This window comes from Nicotiana tomentosiformis, chromosome 4 (assembly GCF_000390325.3).
Source record: "Nicotiana tomentosiformis chromosome 4, ASM39032v3, whole genome shotgun sequence".
Classification (NCBI taxonomy): Eukaryota; Viridiplantae; Streptophyta; class Magnoliopsida; order Solanales; family Solanaceae; genus Nicotiana; species Nicotiana tomentosiformis.
In genome coordinates, this window is record NC_090815.1 from 41,307,290 (window position 1) to 41,333,503 (window position 26,214).

At 39.3% G+C, this 26,214-nt stretch overlaps 2 protein-coding genes across 2 annotated transcripts; one reads left to right on the top strand and one right to left on the bottom strand.

Annotated features, from left to right (window-relative positions):
• The first annotated feature begins 805 nt into the window (after nucleotides 1-805).
• LOC138909558 (uncharacterized) lies at nucleotides 806-2,555 on the top strand. The gene is made up of 4 exons (XM_070200764.1): nucleotides 806-1,052; nucleotides 1,663-1,901; nucleotides 2,003-2,122; nucleotides 2,205-2,555. Exons 1-4 carry the CDS (start codon nucleotides 806-808, stop codon nucleotides 2,553-2,555), a joined length of 957 nt encoding a protein of 318 aa, XP_070056865.1.
• Nucleotides 2,556-23,421: 20,866 nt separating this feature from the next.
• LOC138909559 (uncharacterized) lies at nucleotides 23,422-23,892 on the bottom strand. Its single transcript, XM_070200765.1, has 2 exons — nucleotides 23,751-23,892; nucleotides 23,422-23,699 (listed from the first exon to the last, which is right to left on the bottom strand). The coding sequence occupies exons 1-2, from the start codon at nucleotides 23,890-23,892 to the stop codon at nucleotides 23,422-23,424; spliced, it is 420 nt and encodes a 139-aa protein (XP_070056866.1).
• Nucleotides 23,893-26,214: the final 2,322 nt, after the last annotated feature.

A 26,214-nucleotide genomic window follows, 5' to 3' on the forward strand; every position in this document is an offset into this window, starting at 1 on the left:
CCTCATAGGCCGATTCAGTCAGCGCTTCAGGTAGCACACAGTGCTTCAGTCTTATATGTCTCATCCTGAGTAGCCAACATTCAGTACACCTTCAGCTCCTATCAGTGCACCACCACTACAGAGTTACTATAGTGGTTGTTCGGGTCATCAGGGATCATCTCAGACTCAATAATTAGGCTAGCCACGAGGTTGCTTTGAGTGCGGCAATACATGTTACATAAGGAGGTACTATCCTAGGTTGATGAGCAGTAGACCAAAATAGGGTACTCGTGCCGTAATTTTGACATCGATTTCTCTATTGCCCGCACATCCAGCTAGGGTCGGGGCTCAGACAACTAGAGGTCATGATCAGGCCATTAGAAATAGAGGCTAGCATGTTAGAGGCCGTCCGAGAGGAGGAGGTCGGAGTGGTAGGGCTCAGCCCTATTTTTATATATTCCCAGCTAGACCTGAGGCAGAGTCATCTGATACCGTCATCACATGTATTGTTCTGGTTTTCCATAGAGATGCCTAAGTTTTATTTGATCCAGGATCTACTTATTCATACATGTCATCCTATTTTGCTTCATATCTGGTTATGCCTCGTGATTCCTTGAGTTCTCCTGTTTATGTGTCCACACCTGTGAGAGATTCTATTGTGGTAGATTGTGTTTATCGCTCATGTGTGGTTTCTATCGAGAGCTATGAGACTAGGGCAGGCCTTTTACTTTTTGATATGGTTGACTTTGATATTATCTTAGGCATGGATTGACTGTCACCTTATCACGCTATTTTGGACTATCACGCCAAGACTGTATCATTAGCCATGCTGGGGTTGCCTCGATTAGAGTGGAATGGGACTCCTAGCCATTCTACTAGTAGTGTTATTTCTTATGTGAAGGCTCGGTATATGGTCGAGAAGGGGTATTTGGCCTATATCCGTGATCCTAGTGCAGAGGTTCCTTCCATGGATTCAGTACCACTTGTGCGCAAGTTTATAGAGGTGTTTCCTACAGATTTTCAAGAGATGCCACCCGACAGAGATACCGACTTCTGTATTGATATGGTTCCAGGCAATCAACCTATTTCTACCGCACCATACCGTATGGTCCCAGTTGAGTTGAAAGAATTGAAGGAGCAGTTGCATGATTTGTTTGATAAGGGATTCATTAGACTGAGTGTCTCTCCTTGGGGGTGCACCGGTGTTGTTTGTGAAGAAGAAGGATGGAACGATGAGGATGTGTATAGATTATCGGCAGTTAAACAAGGTCACTGTCAAGAACAAATATCCTTTGCCGAGGATTGATGACTTATTTGATCAGCTTTAGGGTGCCAAGGTGTATTCCAAGATTGACTTGAGATCTGGCTACCATCAATTGAAGATTAGGGCATCGGATGTCCCTAAGATAGCTTTTCGAACTTGGTATGGTCAGTATGAGTTCTTAGTTATGTCATTTTGCTTGACTAATTCCCCAACAACATTTTTGGATTTGATGAACATGGTGTTCAGGCCCTATCTAGATTCTTTTGTGATCGGCTTCATTGAAGTTATTTTGGTTTACTCCCGCAATTGAGAGAAGCATGAGAAACATCTCCGGATCATACTTTAGACTCTAAGAGATTGTTAGTTATATGCCAAGGTTTCAAAGTGTGAGTTCTGGTTGGACTCAGTTACCTTTTTAGGTGAGATTGTATCTTCTGAGGGCATTAAGGTGGATCCTAAGAAGATTGAAGCAGTTCAAAACTGGCCTAGACCTACTTTCATTACAGAGATTCAGAGCTTCTTGGGTTTGGTGAGTAATTATCGCCGGTTCATAGAGGAATTTTCATCTATATCAGCCACATTGACCAAGTTGACCCGGAAGGGTGCTCTTTTCAGGTGGTCCAACGAGTGTGAGTTGAGCTTTCAGAAGCTTAAGACTGTATTTACTACGGCTCCAGTATTGGTATTGCTACAGGTTCGGGATCCTACACTGTGTATTATGATGTATTACGTATTGGGCTTGGCGCGGTATTGATGCAGGATGGTAGAGTGATTACCTACGCATCTCGGCAGTTGGAGGTTCATGAGAAGAATTACACTGTTCATGATTTAGAGTTGGCAGCCATTGTTCATGCGCTGAAGATTTGGAGGCACTATCTGGTATGACGTTCATTGTGAGGTCTATACCAACCATCGGAGTCTCTAGCACCTGTTCAAGCAGAAAGACCTTAATTTATGGAAGCGAAGATGGTTAGAGTTGTTTAAAGACTATGATATCACCATATTATATCATCTCGGTGTAGTGGACGATGCATTGAGTAGGAAGGAGAAGATCATATGTAGTTTGACATATTTACTGGTAGAAAAGAGGCCACTAGACATGGATGTTAAGGCTTTAGCCAACCGATTTGGGAGATTGGATATTTGGGTGCCCAGCCGGGTTCTTGCTTGTGTTGTGGCACATTCTTCATTGTTGGAGCATATCAAGGCTCGCCAGTTTGATAATCCTCACTTATTGGTGTTGAAGGATACGGTGCAGCGGGGTGGTGCTAAGGAGGTTGTGATTGGTGATGATGGTGTTATGCGGCTTTAGGGCCGGATTTGTGTTCCAAATATTGATGGGTTGAGAGAGTTGATTTTTGAGGAGGCTCTCAGTTCGTGCTATTCCATTCACTCAGGTGTCACGAAAATGTACCGTGACTTGAAACAACACTATTGGTGGAAAAAGATGAAGAAAGACATCGTTGCTTATGTATCTCGGTGTTTGAATTGTCAACATGTGAAGTATGAACATCAGAAATCAGGTGGATTGACTTAGAGATTGGATATATCGGAGTGGAAGTGGAAGCACATCACTATGGATATTGTGGTAGGCTTGCCACTAACCTTGAGGAAATATGATGAAGTTTGGGTTATTGTGGATCGATTGACTAAGTCCGCACACTTTATTCCGGTGGCAACTTCCTATTCAGAGAGGTTGGCTCAGATTTATATTCTGGAGATTATCTGCCTGCACGGCGTAGCCATTTCCATCATTTTTGACCGAGGCATGCAGTTCACATCACATTTATGGGGAGCCGTGCAGTGTGAGTTGGGCACACGGGTTGAGTTAAGCACATCGTTTCATCCTCAGATGGATGGGCAGTCCAATCGCACTATTCAGATCTCAGAGGACATGCTACATGCTTATGTTATGGATTTTAGAGGTTCATGGGACCAGTTCTTACCTTTAGCAAAGTTTGCCTACAACAATAGTTACCAGTTGAGTATTTAGATGGCATTGTATGAGGCCTTATATGGGAGGCGATGTTGTTCGTCGATTTGTTGGTTTGAGCTTGGAGAGGCTAGGTTGTTGGGCACTGATTTGGTCCGTGATGCTATAGAGAAGGTTAAGGTGATTCATGAGCGACTTCATATAGCTCAGTCCAGGCAGAAGAGTTATGTAGACCAGAAGGTTTGAGATGTAGCTTATATGGTGGATGTGAAGGTTCTTCTCTAAGTGCCTCCTATGAAGGGCGTGATGCGGGTTGGAAAGAAGGGAAAGTTGAGCCCAAGGTTTATTGGGCCATTTGAGATCTTAGAGAGAGTTGGGGAGGTTGTTACAGGTTTGCATTGCCTCCTAGCCTATTAGGGGTACATACAATATTTCACGTTTCCATGCTTCGGAAGTACCATGAGGACAGCTCTTATGTTCTAGACTTCAACACAGTTCAACTTGATGAAAGTTTGGCCTATGAGGAGGAGCTGGTGGCTATTCTAGCCCGGCAGGTTCGAAAGTTGAGATCTAAGAGTTTTACTTCTGTGAAGTGTAATGGAGAGGTAAGCCGATCGAGGCAGCTATGTGGGAGTCTGAATCCGATATGCGGAGTATATACCTATACCCTTTTACCAGTCCAGGTATTTTTCTATGTCCGTTCGAGGATAAACGTTTCTTTTAGAGGTGGAGAATGTGACAACCCAATAGGTCATTTTGAGCACTAGCCTTTATTTCTGTGTTCCGAGACCTCCATTAGATTCATTTGATACTTCTTGATTTTCATGCGTGGTCCATGTCATTTTTCGGAAAGTTTTTATGTAAACATTTGAAGAAAATGTGCCTTTTGGTATAAAAAACAACTTGAGTTGACTACACTTAACATTTTGGGTAAAACCTCAGATCGGTATTTTTACGATTCCAGTAGGTTCATATTGTGATTTTGGACTTTGGCGTATGCCCGGAATTGAAGAGGTCCCTAGGTTGATTTGACTTGTTTTGCCGAAAGTTAGCAATTTGAATGTTTGGAAATTCCTAGGTTTGACAGTAGGTTGCCTTATGGTTATCGAGTTCGGATTTTGATTTTGGGAGCTGGAATAGGTCCGTTTTACTAATTGAAACTTGTCTGCAAAATTTGGTGCAATTCTGAGTTGGTTTGATAGGAATCAGACGGTTGGTTGTGTTTCTAGCTACTCTTGAGTTTCCTTTTGAATTTTATGTGTTTTGATGTTTGATTTGTGGTTCCGTATGTTATTTTGGTATTTTAACCGCACGAGTAAGTTTATATGATATTACACTTGTGTGCATGTTTGGTTTGAAGCCCGAGGGGCTCAGGTGAGTTTCAGATGCATTACAGATGAGTTTAGATAGTTTGAGGACTGCTGGTGCAGTGCCTGTTTCTGGTGTCTGTTGCAGATCTCGCAATTGCGAGGCCTGGCTTGTATTTCCAAGCCTCGCTTTTGTGAACAATAGTTTTCATTTGCGATCAGGGCCCTGGGCTGGGTGACCTCGCACTTGCGAGGAAATGTTCGCTTTTGCGAACATTTTGGTCGCATTTGTGACCAATGGCCATCTGGGACATCTTCGCAAATGCGAAAGGTGTATCCGTATTTACGAAGGGGGCTGTTCGCAATTACAAACAAAATGTTGCATTTGCGACTTCTAGGGATCTGACGCGCTGATTGCATTTGCAATCCGTACAATTGCGAATAAGAGTTCGCAATTGCGACACCTGCAGCTAGGTAAAATAGGGCAAAAACGGGAATTAACTCATTTTACACTATTTCTCAATCCTAAACACTATAGAGGTGATTATCAAGAATTTTTTCTTCCCAAAATTATTGGTAAGCAACTCTAATTCACCTTCTTTCAATTCCCCATTACTTTTCATGTGTTTTTAACATCAAATCTAGGATTTCTATCGTAGGAATTTGGGATTTGGGTAGAATTTGGGGATTTTATAAAATTGAGATTTAGACCTAAAATTGAGATCGAATTTCGAAATAAATCACAAAATCGATCTCGGGGATGAATGGGTAATCGAATTTTGGTCCGGATCTCGGATTTTGACCAAGCGGGCATGGGGTTGACCTTTTCAAATTCATCAAAGATTGAACCTTTATTATTCGTGGGTAGTTTCTAAAGTTTATTTTGAATTGTTTGATCAATAATTGGCTAGATTCGGTTGGTTTGGAGGCTTGTTCGAAATGCAAGGCCATGGTTGGTTGATTGGTTGGTTACGAAGTAAGGTAAGTGTTGTGTCTAACCTTGACTTGAGGGAATTAGGACTTGTTGGTCTATTTGTTATGTAAATTATATGGGAAAACTGCGTATATGCGAGGTGACGAGTGTATATGTGCCGTCGTGGGGTTAAAGCATGTAGGATTAGGCTATTTACTTCCATGTGTTCTTTTATTCTATGTTACTTTTATTACATGCTTTAGTTGCTAAATGTTCTTACTTGTTATCCATGCTTTACATGTTACTTGTTGTTTAATTGTTACTTGTTTCAATTTGTACACATCTCACTCAATATATGCTTACCTGCTACATGCTTCTAATTGTATTAATTGTATATTTTTGTGTCTTATGTTCTACTTGCTTATACCATTCTTATATTGCTTCAAGTACTTTATTATGTCATTCCATTCATGTGATCCATCTAGCTATTTCGGTATTATTGTTTTGCCAAGGTTTGGGATTGCGAAGTATTGGCTACTCTTCCTTTGTATTGGTAGTTCCTTATTGTTCTGCACTTTTCATTTTCTCTTTTGTGTTGACATTTCGTAAATACTGGTGTTTAGTTGTTCATACTAGTAAAATGATATTGTGGGGATCGAGTTGCGTGCCGCAATGGTACTAAAATAAATTGATATTGGGGTATCGGGTTGCACGTCGCAAACGGAACAGGAAATGATATGATATTGATATTGGAAATGAGATGTACGCTGTATAAGATATTTTGTTGAAACTTGGGATCGGGTTGCACGCTTGGTTCAAAGTTTGAAGTTTATGAATTGAAAAGATTTATCTTGATCGACGATTCGTGGTATTGATGTTATTATGTGTGATTTGAGGCCTCGAGTAGGTCCATAATATGTTTTGGGACTTGTTGGTATGTTCGGACGGGGTCTCGAGGGGCTCGGGTGAGTTTCGGGGTGGTATCAGACCATTTCTAGGCCCCTTTTAGTTGCTAGTTTTTGGCTACATGGGTGTGCATCACGATCGCATACTCTGGGTCGCGTTTGCGAAGAGCAAATTGTTGTTTGGGCATTGTAAATCGCGATCGCAGAAGCCATTCTCGCGATCACATAGAGGAATTTCTATTGTCACAGGACTAACTTTGGAAACTCATATCATGCAATCTATAAGGAATTTGGAGATGATTCAAAATTGAAAGTTATAGTCCTTTGCATCTAGTTTGTAGAAAATCAAACCGTTTGTCATTTAGAGTTTTGTGTAAAAGGTTATGGCTATTATATTAGAGGCTATCTGGAAGAGTTGGGCAAGCTTGTTGGAATTTGTTCATCGCGATCGCGGGGACATGGCCGAGATTATGAAGAGTAAAAACTATGCTGGAATTTTTTTGAATCACGATCGCGAGGTTGGAGACCACGATCGCGAAGAAGGACCAATGGCAGTGCATTAAAACACCCAATTTCGGGATTTTGATTTCACTTTCTCCACTTTTTGAGTTCCTGGAGCACAAGTAAGTCAATTTTGGAGGAGATAAACACCCAAATCATGAGGGTAAGTAATTTTTTCTTTTTTCTAATTGTATATATATATATATTTTTCATGGATTATTATTACACCTAACTCAAGGATTTGAAGAGAAGAAATTGGAGTTTTTTGACTTGAACTAAAGAGAATGAATTTTGGGATTTTGAACATGAAATTGCGGTCGGATTTGGATGAAAATTATATATTTAGACTCGAATTCGAATGGGTTGTTAGAATTTATGAGTTTGTCGGATTCCAAGATGCGGGCCCGAGTTGACCTTTTGGTTGACTTTGAGTATTTGATTAAAGATTCGACCTTTATCGCCTGGGTTTATTTCCTAAGGCCTTATTTGATGTTTTTGAGTTGCTTTTGGCTAGTTTCGAGCCGTTCAGAGGTTGATTTGCACGGTTTGGCATTTCTAGAGTATCGGTTGGTTTGATCGGTATTTGATTTGGCTTGATTGAGGTAAGTATCTTTTCTATACTTGGTTGAGACACTAGTTGCCTGAATTATTTGTGATAGCTATGTGCTATGGGTGTGCATATGTGTGGGGTTTGAGCCCATGTGCGTGTACCAGGGTATTTATATATGCTCGGGATAGTGCTTAGGTTATGATATACCTATAATTGACTGTTACGCTTTAAGCTATATGTTTCTCATATTTGTAATATTGTTGTGAACTATTTGAGCCATGTTTGAGGTTACGAATAGCCTAATTCCATGAATAAACTTGGTAATTTCTATTTTTGTGATAAAATTGCCGATTTGAGCTATGATAGCACACTTTGCGTTTGCCCACACTTTAACATGTCATTATACCAGTCCAGGAGCATGAAATCTGATATTTATCCATCATATACATGTGTTCCTGTTTACTTGATTCTGTGTGATATCATTTGGACTGGATGCATGTGACCACACTGGGCGGATTTTGTTATTATGCCTGTGACCATGCTAGACAAATTATGATATTGTGGCTGTGACCACGCCGGGCGAATTGTGATATTTGCACGTGAGCTGTCCGTGCATCACATGAGTTGTCCGTATAGATTGATATTATTAGCATATAAGTTATCCGTGCAGCACGTGAGTTGTTCGTGCGGATCCAGATATTGATATTATAGCATGTGAGTTGTCCATGCAGCACGTGAGTTGTCCGTGTGGTTGATATTATTAGCACATGAGTTGTCCGTGCAACACGTGAGTTGTCCGTGCAATGTGTGGATACGGATCTATCCCCCTAACGTCGCCCTATCATGTTTCTCTATTGATGGTGTACACGTGGATTGCGGAAACCAATGGGTTTCTAGTTGATGTGAGCTCTGGAAGAGCTGATTACTATTATTTAGATCGGGTTGTGCGCCGCAACGGGTTGATATTTGGTCATTGCATTTCATCTTTACTTGCAATTTCCTTGACTGTTTACCTGATTTACTTTCATATCTTCCTTATACGCTGGATTGTTGACTGAACAGAACACTTTAAAATAAAGAATTGTGAGCATCAAGGTAGTTTTAGTTGAGATTTCCTGATTTGATCATATGTCTATTCTATACTTGTTGAAATTATGAATTGTACAGGTTATAACGAGTATCATTTATAATCTTTGCTTCTAATACCTCACCGAAGTTAGTTATGATACTTATTGAGTACATGGGGTCGGTTGTACTCATACTATAATTTTGCACCTTGCATGCAGTTCTTGGATGTTGTTGAGTATGGCGGGTGCCGACATTGGAAGCATACCTGATTTCCGAGCATAGCTACCACTTGTTCTTGGTAGTTTAGATTTGAGTTATGTTTATGTATATTTCAATTAGATGTTGTAAATATTATTTCATACCAGCCTTGTAAATCTAAAGTCTTAGTGGCTTATAACATGTACTACCAGTCCCTGGGGAGTTGTATAAATTCAGTTAGTTCACTTTTTGACTCTTATCATTATCATTAAATTGTGTTACTATTATTTGGCTTACCTAGCGGGTTGGGTTAGGTTCTATCACGACTAGTTGGATTTTGGATCGTGACAAGTTGGTATCAAAGCTCTAGGTTCAAAGGTTCTACGAGTCATGAGCAAGTGTCTAGTAGAGTCTTGTGGGTCGGTATGGTGATGTCCATACGCATATTCGAGAGGCTACAAGGAATCTAGGATAAAATTTCCATATTTTCTTCTTTATTGTGTGTTATTGATTCAGCTTGAGGCGTATATCTTTGATTTCATTCCATCCACTCATGTGTTATGTGAGCGCTCGGTATCAGCTGTGCACTGACGGTTTGTGATTCCATGGATGGGGTACGAGATATGTTTTCTGTGTTTTGATGATAGGCCGGTCTGGAGGACTTGAGGCTGGGTTTTGATCGTAGCTTGGGCTTGATGGTTTTAGTTGCGTGAGGATGTGCTTTTGGACTTATATGTCCGATAGTGTCCCTAGGAGTGGGATTTATGGCTCGGTGAGTGGTTGGATGGCTATACGATGAGTATGATGTGATTGCGGGATGTGTTCAGATGGCTTTGATGAGAATGCAAAAAGACTATTGGGTGCTTGATTTCTGTCTCGATGTATTGTACAGTCTCGAGTTATGAGCGCGTTGAGGGATATTTCATGTTGTCCAGTTATGGGATGAACTAGGTTCTTATGTTATGTTGACGAGTTCAGACTCGGGAGATTAAGTAATTGCATAGTAGTTGTGGGCATGAAAGGGCAAAGAGAGATGCTAGTTTGAGGCTAAGAAGGTAGGTCATCTCCTGCAGAATGTTATGAGGTTGTGTGATCCTTATGATGTTTGTGGGGGGAGTTTCTTCTACCATTGGGTTACATATGTTGCAATTTGAGTTTGGATCGCTTGAGGAAGTTGACTTGACTATCACAAGAATGAATGTGTGTTTAGCAGAAGATTTGAGGTGTTTTATGATTAGTGCTACATGAGTTCATAACAGATTTTGTTGAATTGCAGTACGAGGTCATGGAAATAAGGGAGTAAGGGTATTGCGGGTTATCGGATATTGTGATCTATGGATTTGAGTCAAGTGGGGGAGTCTGCTATCAACGAATGGATTGCATGGTTATATCTTATATTAGTTTTGGCCTGAGGCATGCTTTTGGATCGGTTATGACTTGAAGAGCTTGATATTGAGGGTGACTCGAGTAAGAAAATTTTTCGATGCATGATGTATTACACCTCATCGATATATGGAAGTATTGGAATAGTTTAGTTTTGCTGTTCGTGATGGATGTAAAGCACTAAGAAAAAGGAGTCACTCGGTTGCGTTAAGGTGGGGTTATTTCTTTGGGTGTTGGTGTGCTAATATGGCACATGTTGTTTGGCTCATTTCGGCGGTGCGTTTGAGATTAGAATAGGGTGGATGAATTTCGAGAATGGTTCTAATGAGTTCAAGAGTCATACGTGGCGTTTGAGGATTTTCCCCAAATTTGTATATGACTAAGATCTGAGATTTGCATTGGATGGTGTCGAGGCTCGCGGTATTTCTATATCATTATGGATTCTACATTTCAGTATCAGAAAGGTAAAATGAATAGCTTTAAATTCACATAAGGTCTCTTTAGAATGGGTATCTCGAATGCGGTATTTTTAGTGCTTAAAAGGGAATACGATAGTTTATTGACTTTAGGACGACGTGGTTTCATGCTAGGATCTCTTGTAGTGAGCTTTGGTTGAGTATCATGGTGTTATGGCAAGGAGAAGTATTAACTTGAAGGCAATTCAAAAGGAACTCGAAGAAATAAACAGCTTGGTAGTGGTTTAGATCAGCATGGTAATGGGAATGGTAAGTTCTTTTGGTTCTTATGATCTAGTGAGGCTTTACCGGTGTTTTGTGGCAATATTCTTGAGTTTTGGTGACCAACATGACTTGGTTGAGTTAGGAAATTCAATGCTGATGGCATGGTTATGTGCAAATGGATTTCGAAGTGTTCTCGATAATTTCTGTCACGACTTGAGATAGATATTTTCTACCAGCATGAGGAGTATGTTGTGTGTTGTGATTTTCTCCTGGATGGGTTCGAGTGGAATATTTCTAGCTAATTAAGTATGTATTCTGCTAATGACTCAGAGTCGATAAAGGGGTTCTCGTGTATTTCTATGATGGAATGATAGATTTAGTACGACATGTGAGATTGAGATTTTCATGTACAAGTTTGCGGTTCAGTTTCGAAGGGAAGGTCATGAGTTTTAGACCGCACAGACGGTTTAAGATGTTTAGAAGAATGCTGCTAGTACTATTTGATATCACCGAAGGTGAGTGTGTATTTGAGAAGGCACACTGTATTTTGACTTATGGATGCTTCATTTATATTGTGATACTCGCCTGGTTGATTGAATGCTAATGCTCAGATCTTGCTATGTGGCATGAAACGATTATGGAAGTAATTCTCGTAAGATGATTGTGCATGATGTGTTGGTCTTTTGAGTGACCGAGTCGAGATCGAATGTGGAGATTTGTTTTTGTATTCTCGTGATTTGGAGTCTGGGAGTCTCAGAGGCAGATTGTTTCTTGGTCGCGGATTGTGAATATATTGTTAAAGTTATCCAGCTGGGAGTATGTGTTATGGTTAGGTTATTGTGGAATTTTGGAGGTTTATTTATCTATTTGAGGATTTTTGGAAGTGATTTAGGGGCCCATTGGTAGGCCTAATGAGGATGTGTATTCTATATCAAGTCGGATTTGTTGACTCAGCCCTACTATTATTGAGGGGTGTATCATTCGGTTAGAGTTGAGCTTGTTCATGTTCTGATATGCTCTATGTGTTGCTCTTCTATGCTACGATGGGTTGTGATTGGTTGGGTATTTGCACACATGGTGTATTTTGTCTGGGCCTTGTGGCGAAATTTGAGCGAGATGGTTCTTGGGTGTTGAATTGTTGATTGCGCCTTTGTTATGGTCTTTTCGGTTTGTGGTATATTGTGCTATTCATTTTTCCATGGTTATGGTAATGCACTTCATGTATTTAATGTTGATTTTGAGCATTATGACTCGAGGTATTTCATGTGGACCGGTCTTTGGATTGGGTCACACATTACAGGCAGAGTTATGTTGGGTTATGATCCTTTGGGTTGATTTCGTGTGTCTTGATTCTTGTTATGTGACGGGTTTACAATGTAGTGCTCGTGGTGATACCTATTGATCTTGCGCGACGGTTCTCCCATTTGAGTCATTTTTCATGTTTGAGTACATTTGAGTTGTTGCTTATTGGTGCACGAATTGCACAGTTTGTGGCTTTAGGTTGTACTAGTGTAGCAAGTCAGTAGAGCAGCTGTAATTGATGGGATGAGGTCATTGGACCTGGAATAGGTGCTATCGGATTTGATTATGGTATATTTGGAAGGATAATGTCATTGATGAGTGGTTATGACTTTCTACATGTTTCATTCACCATTGGCAGTGTACGAAGGTTTGGAATAAGGTTTTAGTTGATATGAGGTTTGTTACCGATACCGGGTTTATTTTTGGGCAACTATTGTGGTAAGAAGTTATTGTTGTGAGTATCTGAGTTATGTGGTGTATCATGTGATTACATCTTGGGTTATGGTTATGGCTTGATACAACTTGTTCAGACTTACACAATATGTAGATGCAAGATTCGAGTCTTGTAATGAATTCCGGATGTTGGAAATTGGGTTCCAAGGTTTATGAACTAAAGTTGAAGGAAGAATCTTCGGTTATGTTAAGTTGACAGACTTATATGAAGTGGAGTGACGTGGGATCACCCCCGGGGTATGTGCATGGCATGGTTACATAGTGATTTAATGGCTTTGGAATGATTCTCGGTACATTCGAGATTGAACATATGTTTAAGTGGGGGAGAATGTAACGACCCGATTGATCATTTTGAGTATTTGCATTCCGTTCGATGGTTTGAGGGCATGAATATCTTCGTATGCTGTATAATGACTTGCGTGTATCATCGGTTTGATTTTCAGATGATTCAGAATTGATTTGGAAGAATGATTCTCATTTTAGAAGCTTTAAGTTGGAAGAGTTGACGAAGTTTGGATTTTGTGTATTTGACCCCAGATCGGAGTTTTGATGGTTCTTTTAAGTACAAATGGTAATTTTGGACTTGGGCATATGCCCGGATTTTTTTTGGATGTTCCTAGAAGGTTTAAGCACTATTTGGCAAAAGTTGGCAATTTGAAGATTTGGAAAGTTCATAGATTTGACTGGGAGTTGACTTCGATGTTATCAAGTTTGGATTGTTGTTCTAGGAGTTGGAATAGGTTCGATATGTCATTTGGAACTTGTATGCAAAATTTGGATTTATTCTGAATTGGTTAGCGTTGAATCGGATGCTTTGTTCGAAGTTTGAAGTTTATGAACTTATGAGATTGATCTTGATCGACGATTGGTTATTTTGATGTTATTATATGTGATTTGAGGCCTAGAGTAGGTCTGTAATATATTTTAGGACTTGTTGGTATGTTCGGACGGGGTCCCGATGGGTTCGGGTGAGTTTCAGGGTGGTTTTAGACCATTTCTAGGCCCTTTTTATTTGTTGGTTTTAGCTACAAGGGTGTGCATCGCGATAGAATTTGGGTCACGTTCGCAAAGAGCAAATTGATGTTTGGCCGTTGTAAATTGCGATCGCAGAAGCCATTCTCGCGATCGCGTAGAGGAATTTCTGTTGTCACACGATTAACTTTGAAAGCTTATATCTTGCAATCTATAAGAAATTTGGAGATGATCCAAAAAATGAAAGTTGTTGCTCTTTGTATCTAGTTTTTAGAAAATCAAACTATTTGAAATTTGGAGTTTCGTACAAAATATTATGGCTATTATATTAAAGGTTGTCTAGAAGAGTTGGGCAAGCTTGTAGGAATTTGTTCATCGTGATCGGAGGTACATGGCCGCGATCGCGAAGGGTAAAAACTGTGCTGGATTTTTTTTTTGAATTGCGATCGCGAGGTTGGAGACCGCGATCGCAAAGAAGGACCACTGGCAGTGCATTAAAATATCTAATTTCCGAATTTTGAGTTCATTTTCTCCACCTTTTGAGTTCCTGGAGCACAAGTAAGGCGATTTTGGAGGAGATAAACACCCAAATCATGAGGGTAAGTAATTTTTTCTTTGTTTTGATTATATATTTTATTTTTTCATGGATTATTACACCAAAATCAACAATTTGAAGAGAGGAAATTGGGTTTTTTTGACTTGAACATAAGAGAATAAATTTTGGTGTTTTGAACATGAAATTGAGGTCGGATTTGGATGAAACTTATATGGTTCGACTCGTATTCGAATGGGTTGTCAGAAATTGTGAGTTTTGTCGGATTTCAAGATGCGGTACCAGGTTGACTTTGAGTATTTGATTAAAGATTCAACCTTTATCGCTTGGGTTTGTTTCCTAAGGCATTATTTGATGTTTATGAGTTGCTTTTGGCTAGTTTCGAGCCGTTCAGAGGTTGATTTGCACGGTTTGGCATTTCTAGAGTATCGGTTGGTTTGCTCGGTATTTGATTTGGCTTGATTGAGGTAAGTATCTTTTCTAAAATTGGTTGAGGCACTAGTTGCCTGAATTATTTGTGATAGCTACGTGCTATGGGTACACATATGTTTGGGGTTTTAGCCGATGTGTGTGTACTGGGGTTATATATCCATGCTCGTGGTAGTGCTTAGGCTATGATATGTCTAGAATTGACTGTTAAGCTTTAAGCTATAATGTTTCTCATATTTCTAACATTATTGTGAACTATTTGAGCCATGTTTGAGGTTACGAAGAGGCTAATTCCCTGAATAAATGTGGTAATTACTATTTCTGTGATGAAATTTCCGATTTGAGATATAATAGCACACTTTGCAAATGCCTACACTTTATTATGTTATTATACTAGTCCAGGAGCATGAAATCTGATATTTATTCATCATATACATGTGTTCTCGTTTACTTGCTTTTGTGTGATATGATTTGGGCTGGATGCCTGTGACCATGCAGGGCAAATTGTGTTGTTATGATTGTGGTCATGCAAGGCGGATTATGATATTGTTCCTCTGACCACGCCGGGCGAATTGGGATATTTGTGCGCAAGTTGTCCGTGCATCACGTGAGTTATCCATGCAGATTGATATTATTAGCATGTGATTTGTCCATGCAGATACAGATATTGATATTGTAGCACGTGAGTTATCCCTGCAACACGTAAGTTGTCCGTGCGGTTGATATTATTATCAGGTGAGTTGTTTGATCAATATGTGAGTTATCCGTGCAGCATGCGGATACAAATCCATCCCCCTAGGGTCACCTTCTCATGTTTCTCTCTTCATGGTGTACTCGTGACTTGTGAGAAACTGACGGGTTTTCGGTTGATGTGAGCTCTGGGAGAGCTGGTTATTATTATTTGGATCGGGTTACGCGCCGCAACGGGCTGATATTTGGTCATTGTATTTCATCTTTACTTGTAATTTTCTTGACTGTTTACCTGATTTACTTGCATACCTTCCTTATATGCTGGATTGTTGACTGAACATAACACTTAAAACAAAGAATTGTGAGAATCAAGGTGGTTTAACTGAGATTTCCTGATTTGATCATATATCTTTTCCATACTTGTTGACATTATGAGCTGTACAAGTGATAGAGAGTATCGTTTATAATTTTTGCTTCCAATATTTCGCCGAGGTTAGTTATGATACTTATTGAGTACATGTGGTCGGTTGTACTCATACTATACTTTTGCATGCGTGCAGATCTTGGAGCCGATGTTGTTGTGTATGGTAGGAGCCGGCATTAAAAGCGTACCTGATTTTCAGGCATAACTACCACTTGTTCTTGGTAGTTTAGATTTGAGTTCTGTTTATGTATATTTCAATCAGATATTGTAAATATTATTTCATACCAGCCTTGTAAATCTAAAGTCTTATCGACTCATGACTTGTACTACCAGTCCTTAGGGAGTTGTATAAATTCAGTTATTTCACTTATTGACTCTTATCATTATCATTAAATTGTGTTACTGTTATGTGACTTACCTAGCGGGTTGGGTTAGGTGCCATCACGACTAGTTAAATTTTGGATCATTATAATCGTGTAACTTTTTCATCCATTTGTGACTTCTTTGTGTAGCTTTGTTATTGGGTTTAATTTTGTGATACGCCGTAGTTGGTTGTAGTTGTTTGTGTAATGCTTATTGTTTGGGGATCGGGTTGCACGCTGCAATGGTATTGAAATGATATGAAAAGATATGATATAGAGCTATACAGACGGATGATATGATATAGGTGGGATCGGGTTGTACGTCGCAACGAATATTGTTATTACTGTGTGGGATCGGGGTGCATGGTGCAACGGATTGATGTGATGTAATTGTTGTGACAGTAAAATTATCCTAAATTGTGATTTTCATGGTACGTTCTATGTTTGAACAGTTTATCGATTAAATGGTTATTGTTTGTCCTTAAATCATTTCACTAGCCTTTTTATCATATTTGATTGACCGTTGTTAATCCAGTATTGGGACGATAGTGACTTCTTGTACGAGTCATGCATTCTAAGTGATTTATTGTGTTACTTTAGTGTGCCAATATGTGGCTCCGTTATTACTTGGTAAATTGAATGTCAAGGTGAATTTACTTGCGTAGTGTCATTATCTCATATTCTGTTGAGTTGTTGGTAACATAACAGTTTTAAATAAAAAAATTATTAACATGCCTTATTCTATGTGTCTCCTAAGATAGAACCCGTTATCTCACTCGGCGCTTTACTAATTTAAATGGTTATAATATTTTTATTTTAATTGGGTTCTCATATTTACTCATCACCTTATTGATGTTTACTTCACCTAAAATTGTTATCACGTTTTATTTTTAGCAAATTATATATTAAACTCGTTAATTTAGCTAATGTTTTACTTTGTTTAAATACGATATTTTTACTTTATCTTATTAATTTCTAAACCAAACCCATCTGATACTTTATTTGCACAATTTGTCCTTTATTTTACTTTATTTGAATTCTAAAATAAACTTATTATCTCATTTGACGCCTTACTTTATTCAAGTTTGCTATTATGCTTTATTGTGTTTAAATATATCCCTCGGTCATCTTAATTGATATCGATACGGATACGATGTACATGGTAGCACGAGGAATTTACCGTGCGCAAGTGATTATTATTATGGGAACAAGGTACCATACATGTAAGATCTAGAAATTATGGCTCATGATTTGTGATTACGAGGAGTAGTACCTCGGGGTAATTCTTGTTGCAAGTCCATGCGTTGGGAACAATTTTATTAATTTAGTCATGATATCTGTTTTCCATATTGACTTCATTCATATCTCATCGGTGTTCTGATTATGTTGATGTTCTATTACCCGTCTACTTTTTGCTGCCATTTGAATTTCTATTATTTTTATTGTTGGTTGTAAATTAATAATCTTTCCGTTGTTAGTCTTTCTTACATTGATATTCTTTCCATTGTTAGCTTTATATTATATCTTGCTTAGGTTTCTATGTCTAGTAGGTGTCTTGACTTGGCCTCATCATTACTCTACTGAGGTTAGGCTTGATATTTACTAGGTACCGTTGTGGTGTACTCATGCTACGCTTCTGCATATTTTTGTGCAGATCTAGGTACTTCTGATCGTGTTGTTGACAGTTGTATCTGCATGGCTGGAGACTTCAAGGTATACCTGCTTGACGTTCGCAGGCCTCTGAGTCACCTCCTGTTATCTTCCCATTACTGTTTATCCTTTTATCAGACATTATTATATTAGAGGTTTTAGTACATTTCTATAGAGGTCATGACTCAATGTCACCGGGTTTTGGGAAATGTTATATTGTGATTTTGCATTGGAGTTATTATTAGACTTATCAGTTTCATTTCATATTTTTAGTCGTTATTTCTTTAATATTTCCTTGTTGTTAGGTTTACCTAGTCTTAGAGACTAGGTGTCATCACGACATCTTAAGGTAGAAATTTGGGATCATGACAATATCATCCACATATGCTAGTTAATGCATTTTACATATATATGAAACTCGTTAGTGAGTTGTTATATAGTTGGAGAGTGTCGGTTTGTTGTTGGAAGAAAGTTAGCATCATACATTGAAATGTTGAACTTATGTAAGATGTTATAAACATGGTATTTAGAAATTAATCCGGAATTAGATCGTTATTATATACCAACACTCTACGGTCATGTATGAGCATTTGAGCACACGTTTCTTGCTGCATGTCTCTTTGTGTACGGAAATGGTGCAAGTTGTATTTGTTAGATATGTGTAATTGAAAAAACTTGCTTATTATCTTTACCCCAGTTGTTTGCCTCTATTTTTGATATCCTTTATTCTATGACTGCATTTTTGGATATTTTTCTGTATTATACATGTTATTGAGCTGCATATATTGTAAAAAGTGAGTATCCTTTTGACTTAAAAGCCTCGTCACTACTTCATTGGTCTTAGTCAAGATACTTACTGAGTACATGGGTAGGTTGTACTCATACTACACTTTTTCATCTTGTATGCAGATTTTAGAGTTGGGTTATTGTGGAAGACAAAGCCTAGAACTGAAGACGTACCAAAGATTCCAAACACGATATACCACTTGTTACTGGTAGATTAGGACCTATATTTCTATTTATGTAAAATTCAAACAGATGATGTAATGTTTTCTTCAAATCAGAGTTGTATTCTTAACCTTTATCGCTCATGACTTATACTACCGATCCTTTGGATATTGTATGAATTTTAATCACCTTATTTAATTATTATTTATGATTTTTAATCAGAATTATGTTAACCATTGTTTGGCTTACCTAACGGGTTGTGTTAGGTGCCATCACGGCTTGGTGAATTTTGGGTCGTGGCAGAAATAGATTTTGTGAAAGAGGAGATGCAATCAGAAGAAGGTCAATCAAAAATTGAACTAAAAAATCTCCTTTCTCATTTGAAATATGTTTATCATAAGCACGAATTATTTTCAATAATTATCTCATCTTTTCTAACTGCAGAATAGGAAGATAGCTTGATAGAAGTGCTACAAGAACACAAAAGAGCCTTAGGGTGGACTATAAAAGATATCAAAGGTAATAATCTAGCTATTTCTTTGCATAGAATCCTCATAGAGGATAGCTATGAGCCAAAAGTGCAACCCAGTGGCGACTAAATCCAACAATGCAGGAAGTAGCGAAAAAGAAGATCGCAAAGCTTTTAGCAGTGGGTATTATTACCCCCATTTCAGATAGTCGTGGGTAAGACTTATTTAGGTCGTACCCAAGTGAGAATGTATGATAGTTATAAAAAAACAAACTCATACCTACTTTGACCGTCACAGGATGGTGAGTCTGTATTGATTAAAGACGTCACAATAATGCCACCAGAAAAGATTACTTTGTTTTCCATTAGTGATTAAATGTTGGAAATAATTGCATAAAATAGTTTTTACTATTTTTTTGATGACTATTCAGGATATAATCAAATTCAAATTACACTAGAAGATCAAGATAAGACAACTTCCATATGCCCTCATAGAACATATGCATATAAAAGAATATCATTTAGTTTGTGCAATGCCCTTGCTATATTTTAGCATCACATCTAAGCAATTTTGTGATGACCCAAAATCCCACCTTAAGGGTCGTGATGGAACCTAGTCTCTAAGACTAGGAAAGCCTATCACACAATGATGCCATACAAAATATAACAACTTAAATATTAAGCAAAATCTTGAAAATTTAATAAAACTACCAAACACGGTACAATAAGCAACTTCCCAAAATCCAGTACTATCGAGTCATAAGCTCTATATAGTATACATAGGGAGTCTCAAAAATACATCACTATTTGGGATACAAAAAACAATGGCACAAAAAGTAAGATGGTGACTCTGAGGCCTGCGAGCGGCACAACATGTATACCTTGAAGTCTCCAACTACACAGGCACAACTCTCTAATAGCCAACACGATCTAAGTACCTGAATCTACACAAAAATGTACAGAAGTGTACTATGAGTATACTACAGTCAGTACCCAGTAGTATCAAGACTAACTTCGATGGAATAGTGACGAGTTTAAAGTCACGAAACTCACTAGTCTAGTAATCCGTGCAATATATCAAAGGCTAGCAACATGAAGTATAGTAGAAAAACAATGACTATAATCTCACCAGAATAAGTGATAATAATCTAATACAATTAAAGCTCAGTTTCAACAACAAATCATTAATGAGAATAGTACTCATAAGGCACCTCGTACCTACATTCTCAACCACTCTCTCACAGCAAAGACCTGGTGGCATAACATAACTCACACATGCATGACAAAGACCTTGTGCCATAATAAAAATCAAACCCGCACTGCAAATATCTCGTTCCACAATATAAATCATATTCGCACAACAAAGACCTAGTGTCCTAATATAAATCACACTTGCACGACAAAGACCTCGTACCACAATATAAATCACACTCGCACGGCAAAGACCTCGTACCACAGTTTAATCTGATTCCATGACAACTGTCGAAAACACGTTCAAGAGAACTTTTCAAGAATCAAATATAGTAATGCATGATAACAACTTTCTTTTTACTTTAATCAGTTACGCTACCAACAACTCAACCGATTATGAAATAACAACTCCACGTAGGTAAATTCATCTTGGCACTTTAGTGTACCGTCATCCATGCCAAGAGAAAAGGCCATGGTCTTATGTTTATAAATCTCCTCTTTCAATTGCACCAATAATGGATCGTTGTATTACTTCTCTTTGACTTCCACAACAAGCGATGATTCAGTCCTATTTTGCACAATTACCCCTCCTTCACTAGAGTCTGTAAGACGAACTCCCAAACTAGCCTATCGGTGAACTTCTTTGGCCAATGGCCTTTGATATGCCTCCAAGTGTGCTAAGCTACCCATTGATTTTCGTCGAAGAGCATTGGCCACAACATTAGCCTTCCCCGCATGGTATAAAATATCAATGTCATAATCCTTGAGTAGTTCAAGCCATCTTCTCTGCCTCAGATTCAATTCCTTCTGTTTGAAAATATATTGAAGGATCTTATGGTCCGTGAATATATCCACATGAACCACATATAAATAATGACGCCAAATTTTCAATGCAAATACCACTGCCGCAAGTTTTAAATCACATGTTGGATAGTTCTTTTCATGATTCTTTAGTTGCCTAGAAGCATAAGCTATCACCTTCCCATGTTGCATTAATACATACCCAAGCCCGATTCTTGAAGCATCACAATATACCACAAATCCATCTATACCCTTTGGTAGAGTCAACACCGGCACCGTAGTCAATCTTGCTTTCAATTCCTGGAAACTCCTTTCACAAGCATCTGACCAATGGAACTTAATTGCCTTCTATGTCAATTTATTCAATGGAGAGGCAAGAGTAGAAAATCCCTCCACAAACTTTCTGTAATACCCAACTAAGCCTAAGAAACTGCGAATCTCTGTTGGAGTTGTAGGCCTCGGCCAATTCTTCACAGCTGAAATTGTTTGAGGATCAATCTTAATTCCCTCACTAGAAACTACATGGCCCAAGAATATGACTGATTCAAGCCAAAATTCACACTTTGAAAACTTTGCATATAACTGGTGCTGATACAGGGTTTGCAGAACTACCCTAAGATGATCGGCATGGTCTTCTCGACTTCGTGAATATACAAGAATATCGTCAATAAACATTATCACAAAAGAGTCGAGGAATGGCTTGAAAATGCAATTCAAAAGATCCATGAAAGCTGCTGGGGCGTTTGTTAGCCCAAAAGACATCACCAGAAATTCAAAATGCCCATACCGGGTTCTAAAAGCTGTTTTCAGAATATCCCGCTCCCTGATCTTCAATTGGTGATACCCGGATCTTAAATCAATCTTGGAGAAGTACCTGGCACCTTGTAATTGATCAAATAAATCATCTATCCTTGGCAGTGGGTACTTATTCTTGATTCTGACCTTATTAAGTTGCCGATAATCAATACACATTCTCAGTGACCCATCTTTCTTTCTTACAAAAAGGATCGGTGCGCCCCAAGGTGACACACTTGGCCGGATAAAACCCTTTTTCTAACAAATCTCTCAATTGTTCCTTTAGCTCTTTCAATTCTACCGGTGCCATTCTGTAGGGTGGAATAGATATAGGATGTGTGTCTAGCATCACATCAATCCCAAAATCAATCTCCCTGTCTGGTGGGATCCTAGGGAGTTCATCCGGAAAGACTCCCGGAAATTCATTCACAACAGGCACGGACTCAAGTGTAGGTGCCTCAGCATCGGTGTCCGTAACCGGACCAAATGATAAATACATCCCTTTTTGATCATTTTCGTGGCCTTCAGGTAAGAAATAAACCTACCCTTCGACACTACATCATCACCCTTCCACTCAATAACTGGCTCATTTGGAAATTCGAACCTAACAGTTCTGGTTCGGCAATCAAGCTTGGCAAAGCAAGAGTAAAGCCAATCCATCCCCATTATCACATCAAAATTGACCATTCTCAATTCAATAAGATCGGCCACGGTGCCCCGACCACGCAACGTGACAACACAATCCCTATAAACTCGCGTGGCCAAAATAGACTCACCAACCAGAGTAGATACAGAGAACGACTCATAAAGTTGTTCTGGTTCTATCCCAAATTCCATAGCAACATAAGGTGTGACTTATGACAAAGTGGAACCGAGATCAATAAGAGTATATACATCATGAGATTGGACAGTCAATATGCCTGTGACAACATCTGGAGAAGCCTATGAATTCTGGCGACCCCTCATAGCATAGAAACGGTCGGATCCTCCCGAACTCTGTGCTCCACCCCTAGCTGTACCACGCCCTGCGGGTGTTGGAGTGCCTCGAGCTGGAGGAGGTGCTGCGGATGTAGTAGCTGCAGAATTGGTTAGTTGTGCCATGCCTCTGCCCGCACCCTGGTGGGACGAACAACAATCCCTCTGAATGTGACCCCTCAATCCGCATCCGTAGCATATGGGTAAGTCCATGTAGCATATTCATAGGTGCATATTTCCACACCTAGGGCATGGGGGCTTCCTCTGCTGCTGGAATCTATCACCATGATGACCCTGCTGACTTGATCCCCTGTTGCCCTGACTGGGCCTGAAATGGCTCCACTGCTGTTACTGATTGGGCCCTGATGGCGGTGCACTAGCCGAAGACTGAGCAAAGGACTATGATAGCCCTGACGACCCTCCTCTGAAGGCTGACATGCCGCCACCAGAAGAACCACCAAAGTTGCCCGTAGACCGGGCCTTATTACTACCCTCTCGCTCCATTATGTTCCTTAATTTGCGGGTCTCTGTGGCTTGAGCGAATGCCACCATCTTTCCATAGTTCATATTAGAATTCAAGGCAGTTGTAGAAGCCTCATTAATTACCAAGGGACTAAGGCCCTGTACAAATAGGCGAACTCTAGCCTCCATAATGGGCAACATGTAAATAGCATATTTAGACAAGTACGCAAATCTCATATGGTAATCCCACACACTCAGGCTACCTTACCTCAGGTTCTCAAACTCAGCAGCACGGGCTGCCTTAGTCTTGGCAGGCAAGAAATGATCAATGAATGCATCGACAAACTCACCCCACCCCGCCGGAGAGCTCCCTTCTCCACGGGACTCCTCCCATAGTTCAAACCAAGAATATGCCACCTCTTTCAGGCGGTAGGAGGCCAATTCCACTGCCTCTGTCTCAGTAGCACGCATGACTCGAAGAATCTTGTGCATCTCATCAATGAAATCCTGGGGATCTTCCTCTAGGTTAGTACCCGTGAATACTGGAGGATCCAACTGCAGAAACCTATTCACCCTGGAACTAGTAGAATCACTTGGCTGACTAGAAGAAGTGGGTGCAACATTTGACCTCTGGGTCTGGGAAGCCACTATTTGAGCCAATATTTGTATGGCTCCTCTAAGATCAACATCAGAAATACCAGAATCGGAGGCTGGAACTGGAGGTGGAACTGGCATATCAGTTGGAGGAACTGTTGCACCTTCAGTAGATATAGGGACAGGTGCGGTCTGATCAGTTGTAGTAGAGTTAGGCAGTGTAGTAACTGGAGGAATATCCTCACTCTTCGGGTGCTCACCCGCATAATCAATTATACGATCAACTCTCACTCCTGGGGTGACATTGGCTCTTTGGCAAGTTCTTGCCTTCTTCTTAGGTGCCATGTACTGAAAATTAGAGCAACTCAGGAGTTAAAAGAGGAACAATCTTACAACCAGCTTTATCGCACGATCAAGAATATGAAAGAAGGGTATTATTCCTAAATATCCATGTAGCATCCTAATTATAGATGTGGTCGACAACACACCGATAATAAGGACTCTACTAGACACGGCTCCGAGATATCCTAGGACATAGTAAAACCTTAGGCTCTGATACTAAGTTTGTCACGCCCCAAAACCAAGGAGCGCGACCGGCGCCCAACCGAGTGAACCCGACCGAGCAAGCCTATTAGATTTCATTCTATCCAAACTCATCCACGAATAGAGATAATACATATTTTCATTAATTAGACGAAAATGTGTTCATGTCTACAATACCAATTCATTTCCAATAGTTTCATCATTTTTAAAGTCTCAAATGGATAAGAAATACAACCACAACATAACATAGTTTGTCTTTCCCCAGCACCAATACACAACCCACACTATGTCTACAGAGCCTCTATAGATAAAGAAGAGTACAATGATAATGCCGGCAATAAGGCCACAACTATACCTCAAACCGAATACACAAAGTACAAAAGATACATGACCCCGGGATGAAGTGGGGCTCACCAAGTCAGCTGGGAAGAAGGTGTACTGCTATCACTGATCAATATCTCCTGTTGTGGAACTACATGCATCCATTTAAAGATGCAGCGCCCCCGGCAAAAGGGACATTAGTACCGTCGAATATCACTAGTATGTATAACTAAACACCCTCTCAATAGAATGAAAAATAATACAAACAAGATTATCATAATATCAATGAAAGCCTTAATCAACATCAAACCTCAATTTAGGATCGAGACAGTGTTCAAATTAATTTTCATATCTCACATTGGGAGATTTTTAGTATCGATATACCATTTTCCACAATACTATTATTCACAATACCATTATTCACAAAACCAGTACCACCGTACTCTTAGCACGGAGTTCGATCATGACCCGATCGGCTAGGCCATCTCATTAGAGACATCAACCATAATTTCTCTCAATATCAATACCACCATCTTTAACACGGAGTCCGATCACGACCCGATCGGCTAGGCTATCCATTAGGGACATCGACCACAATCACAATTTCAATTACAATTTCCAACACAATCACCACCATATGTGCGACATGGTGTCCGATCACGACCCGATCGGCTAGGCTGTCTTAATCGAGACATCAACCTTTTTATATCAATCATCAAATTTCATATTACTTTCACATCTTTTCATTTCATTGGCAATAATGGCCATAATTATAAGATCAATCTTGGCACGTTGGCCATATTCAGTATTTCCTACTCACCTTTTCAACTTCGAATATCATCATCATCATCAACAACAAATACAATTCAAATTAAGGTGTGTAGTACACAAGTGAGCAATTTAGAGTCTAAGGCACATAGAGATATTTCACAAAATTTGGCATAATAGCCTTCGTTTAAACTTGACATGAAGTTGAAATATTATTAATACACAACCATATTTTAACACATCCTCAATTGATAACATAACATGAATAAAGCATTTGAGATACTTGTCGAATATATATATATCATTCAACCCAATCTTACTCGGAATAGCCAATTTTATAATGAACCACTCGGGACTTACATATTTTTTATGAATATCGTATGATTCAATTCTAAGAGAAGAGTTTAGCCAACATATCTCACTTGAGCTTCCTTACACTCTAAATATTCTGAAATTCTTAGCAGCCTCAATCTATTTTAGAAATATAATAAATTGCACTAAAATTAGGAAGATGATCATGGTTCTAGCTCACTTGAGCATTTTATCAAACACTAGGTGTGCATAAGGTTTCAATGTCCTTTTTATGAAGGATTCCATCATCCCACAACCCAATCTTTACCATTTTTAGCTCAACAATCTTCCTACACCCTTTGATAACACATGCATATAAAATGAACAACTCTCATGCCCATAAATTTTCTTGCCAATTACCCATTTTCAGATGATTTCAAAACTAGGGTTTAGGGTGTAGAATCTTATCTCTAGGATGAAGGCCTAGTGAGTTTCCCTTCTTAATCTTCCAAAACTTGAGCAAGAATTGAAGAAAAATTA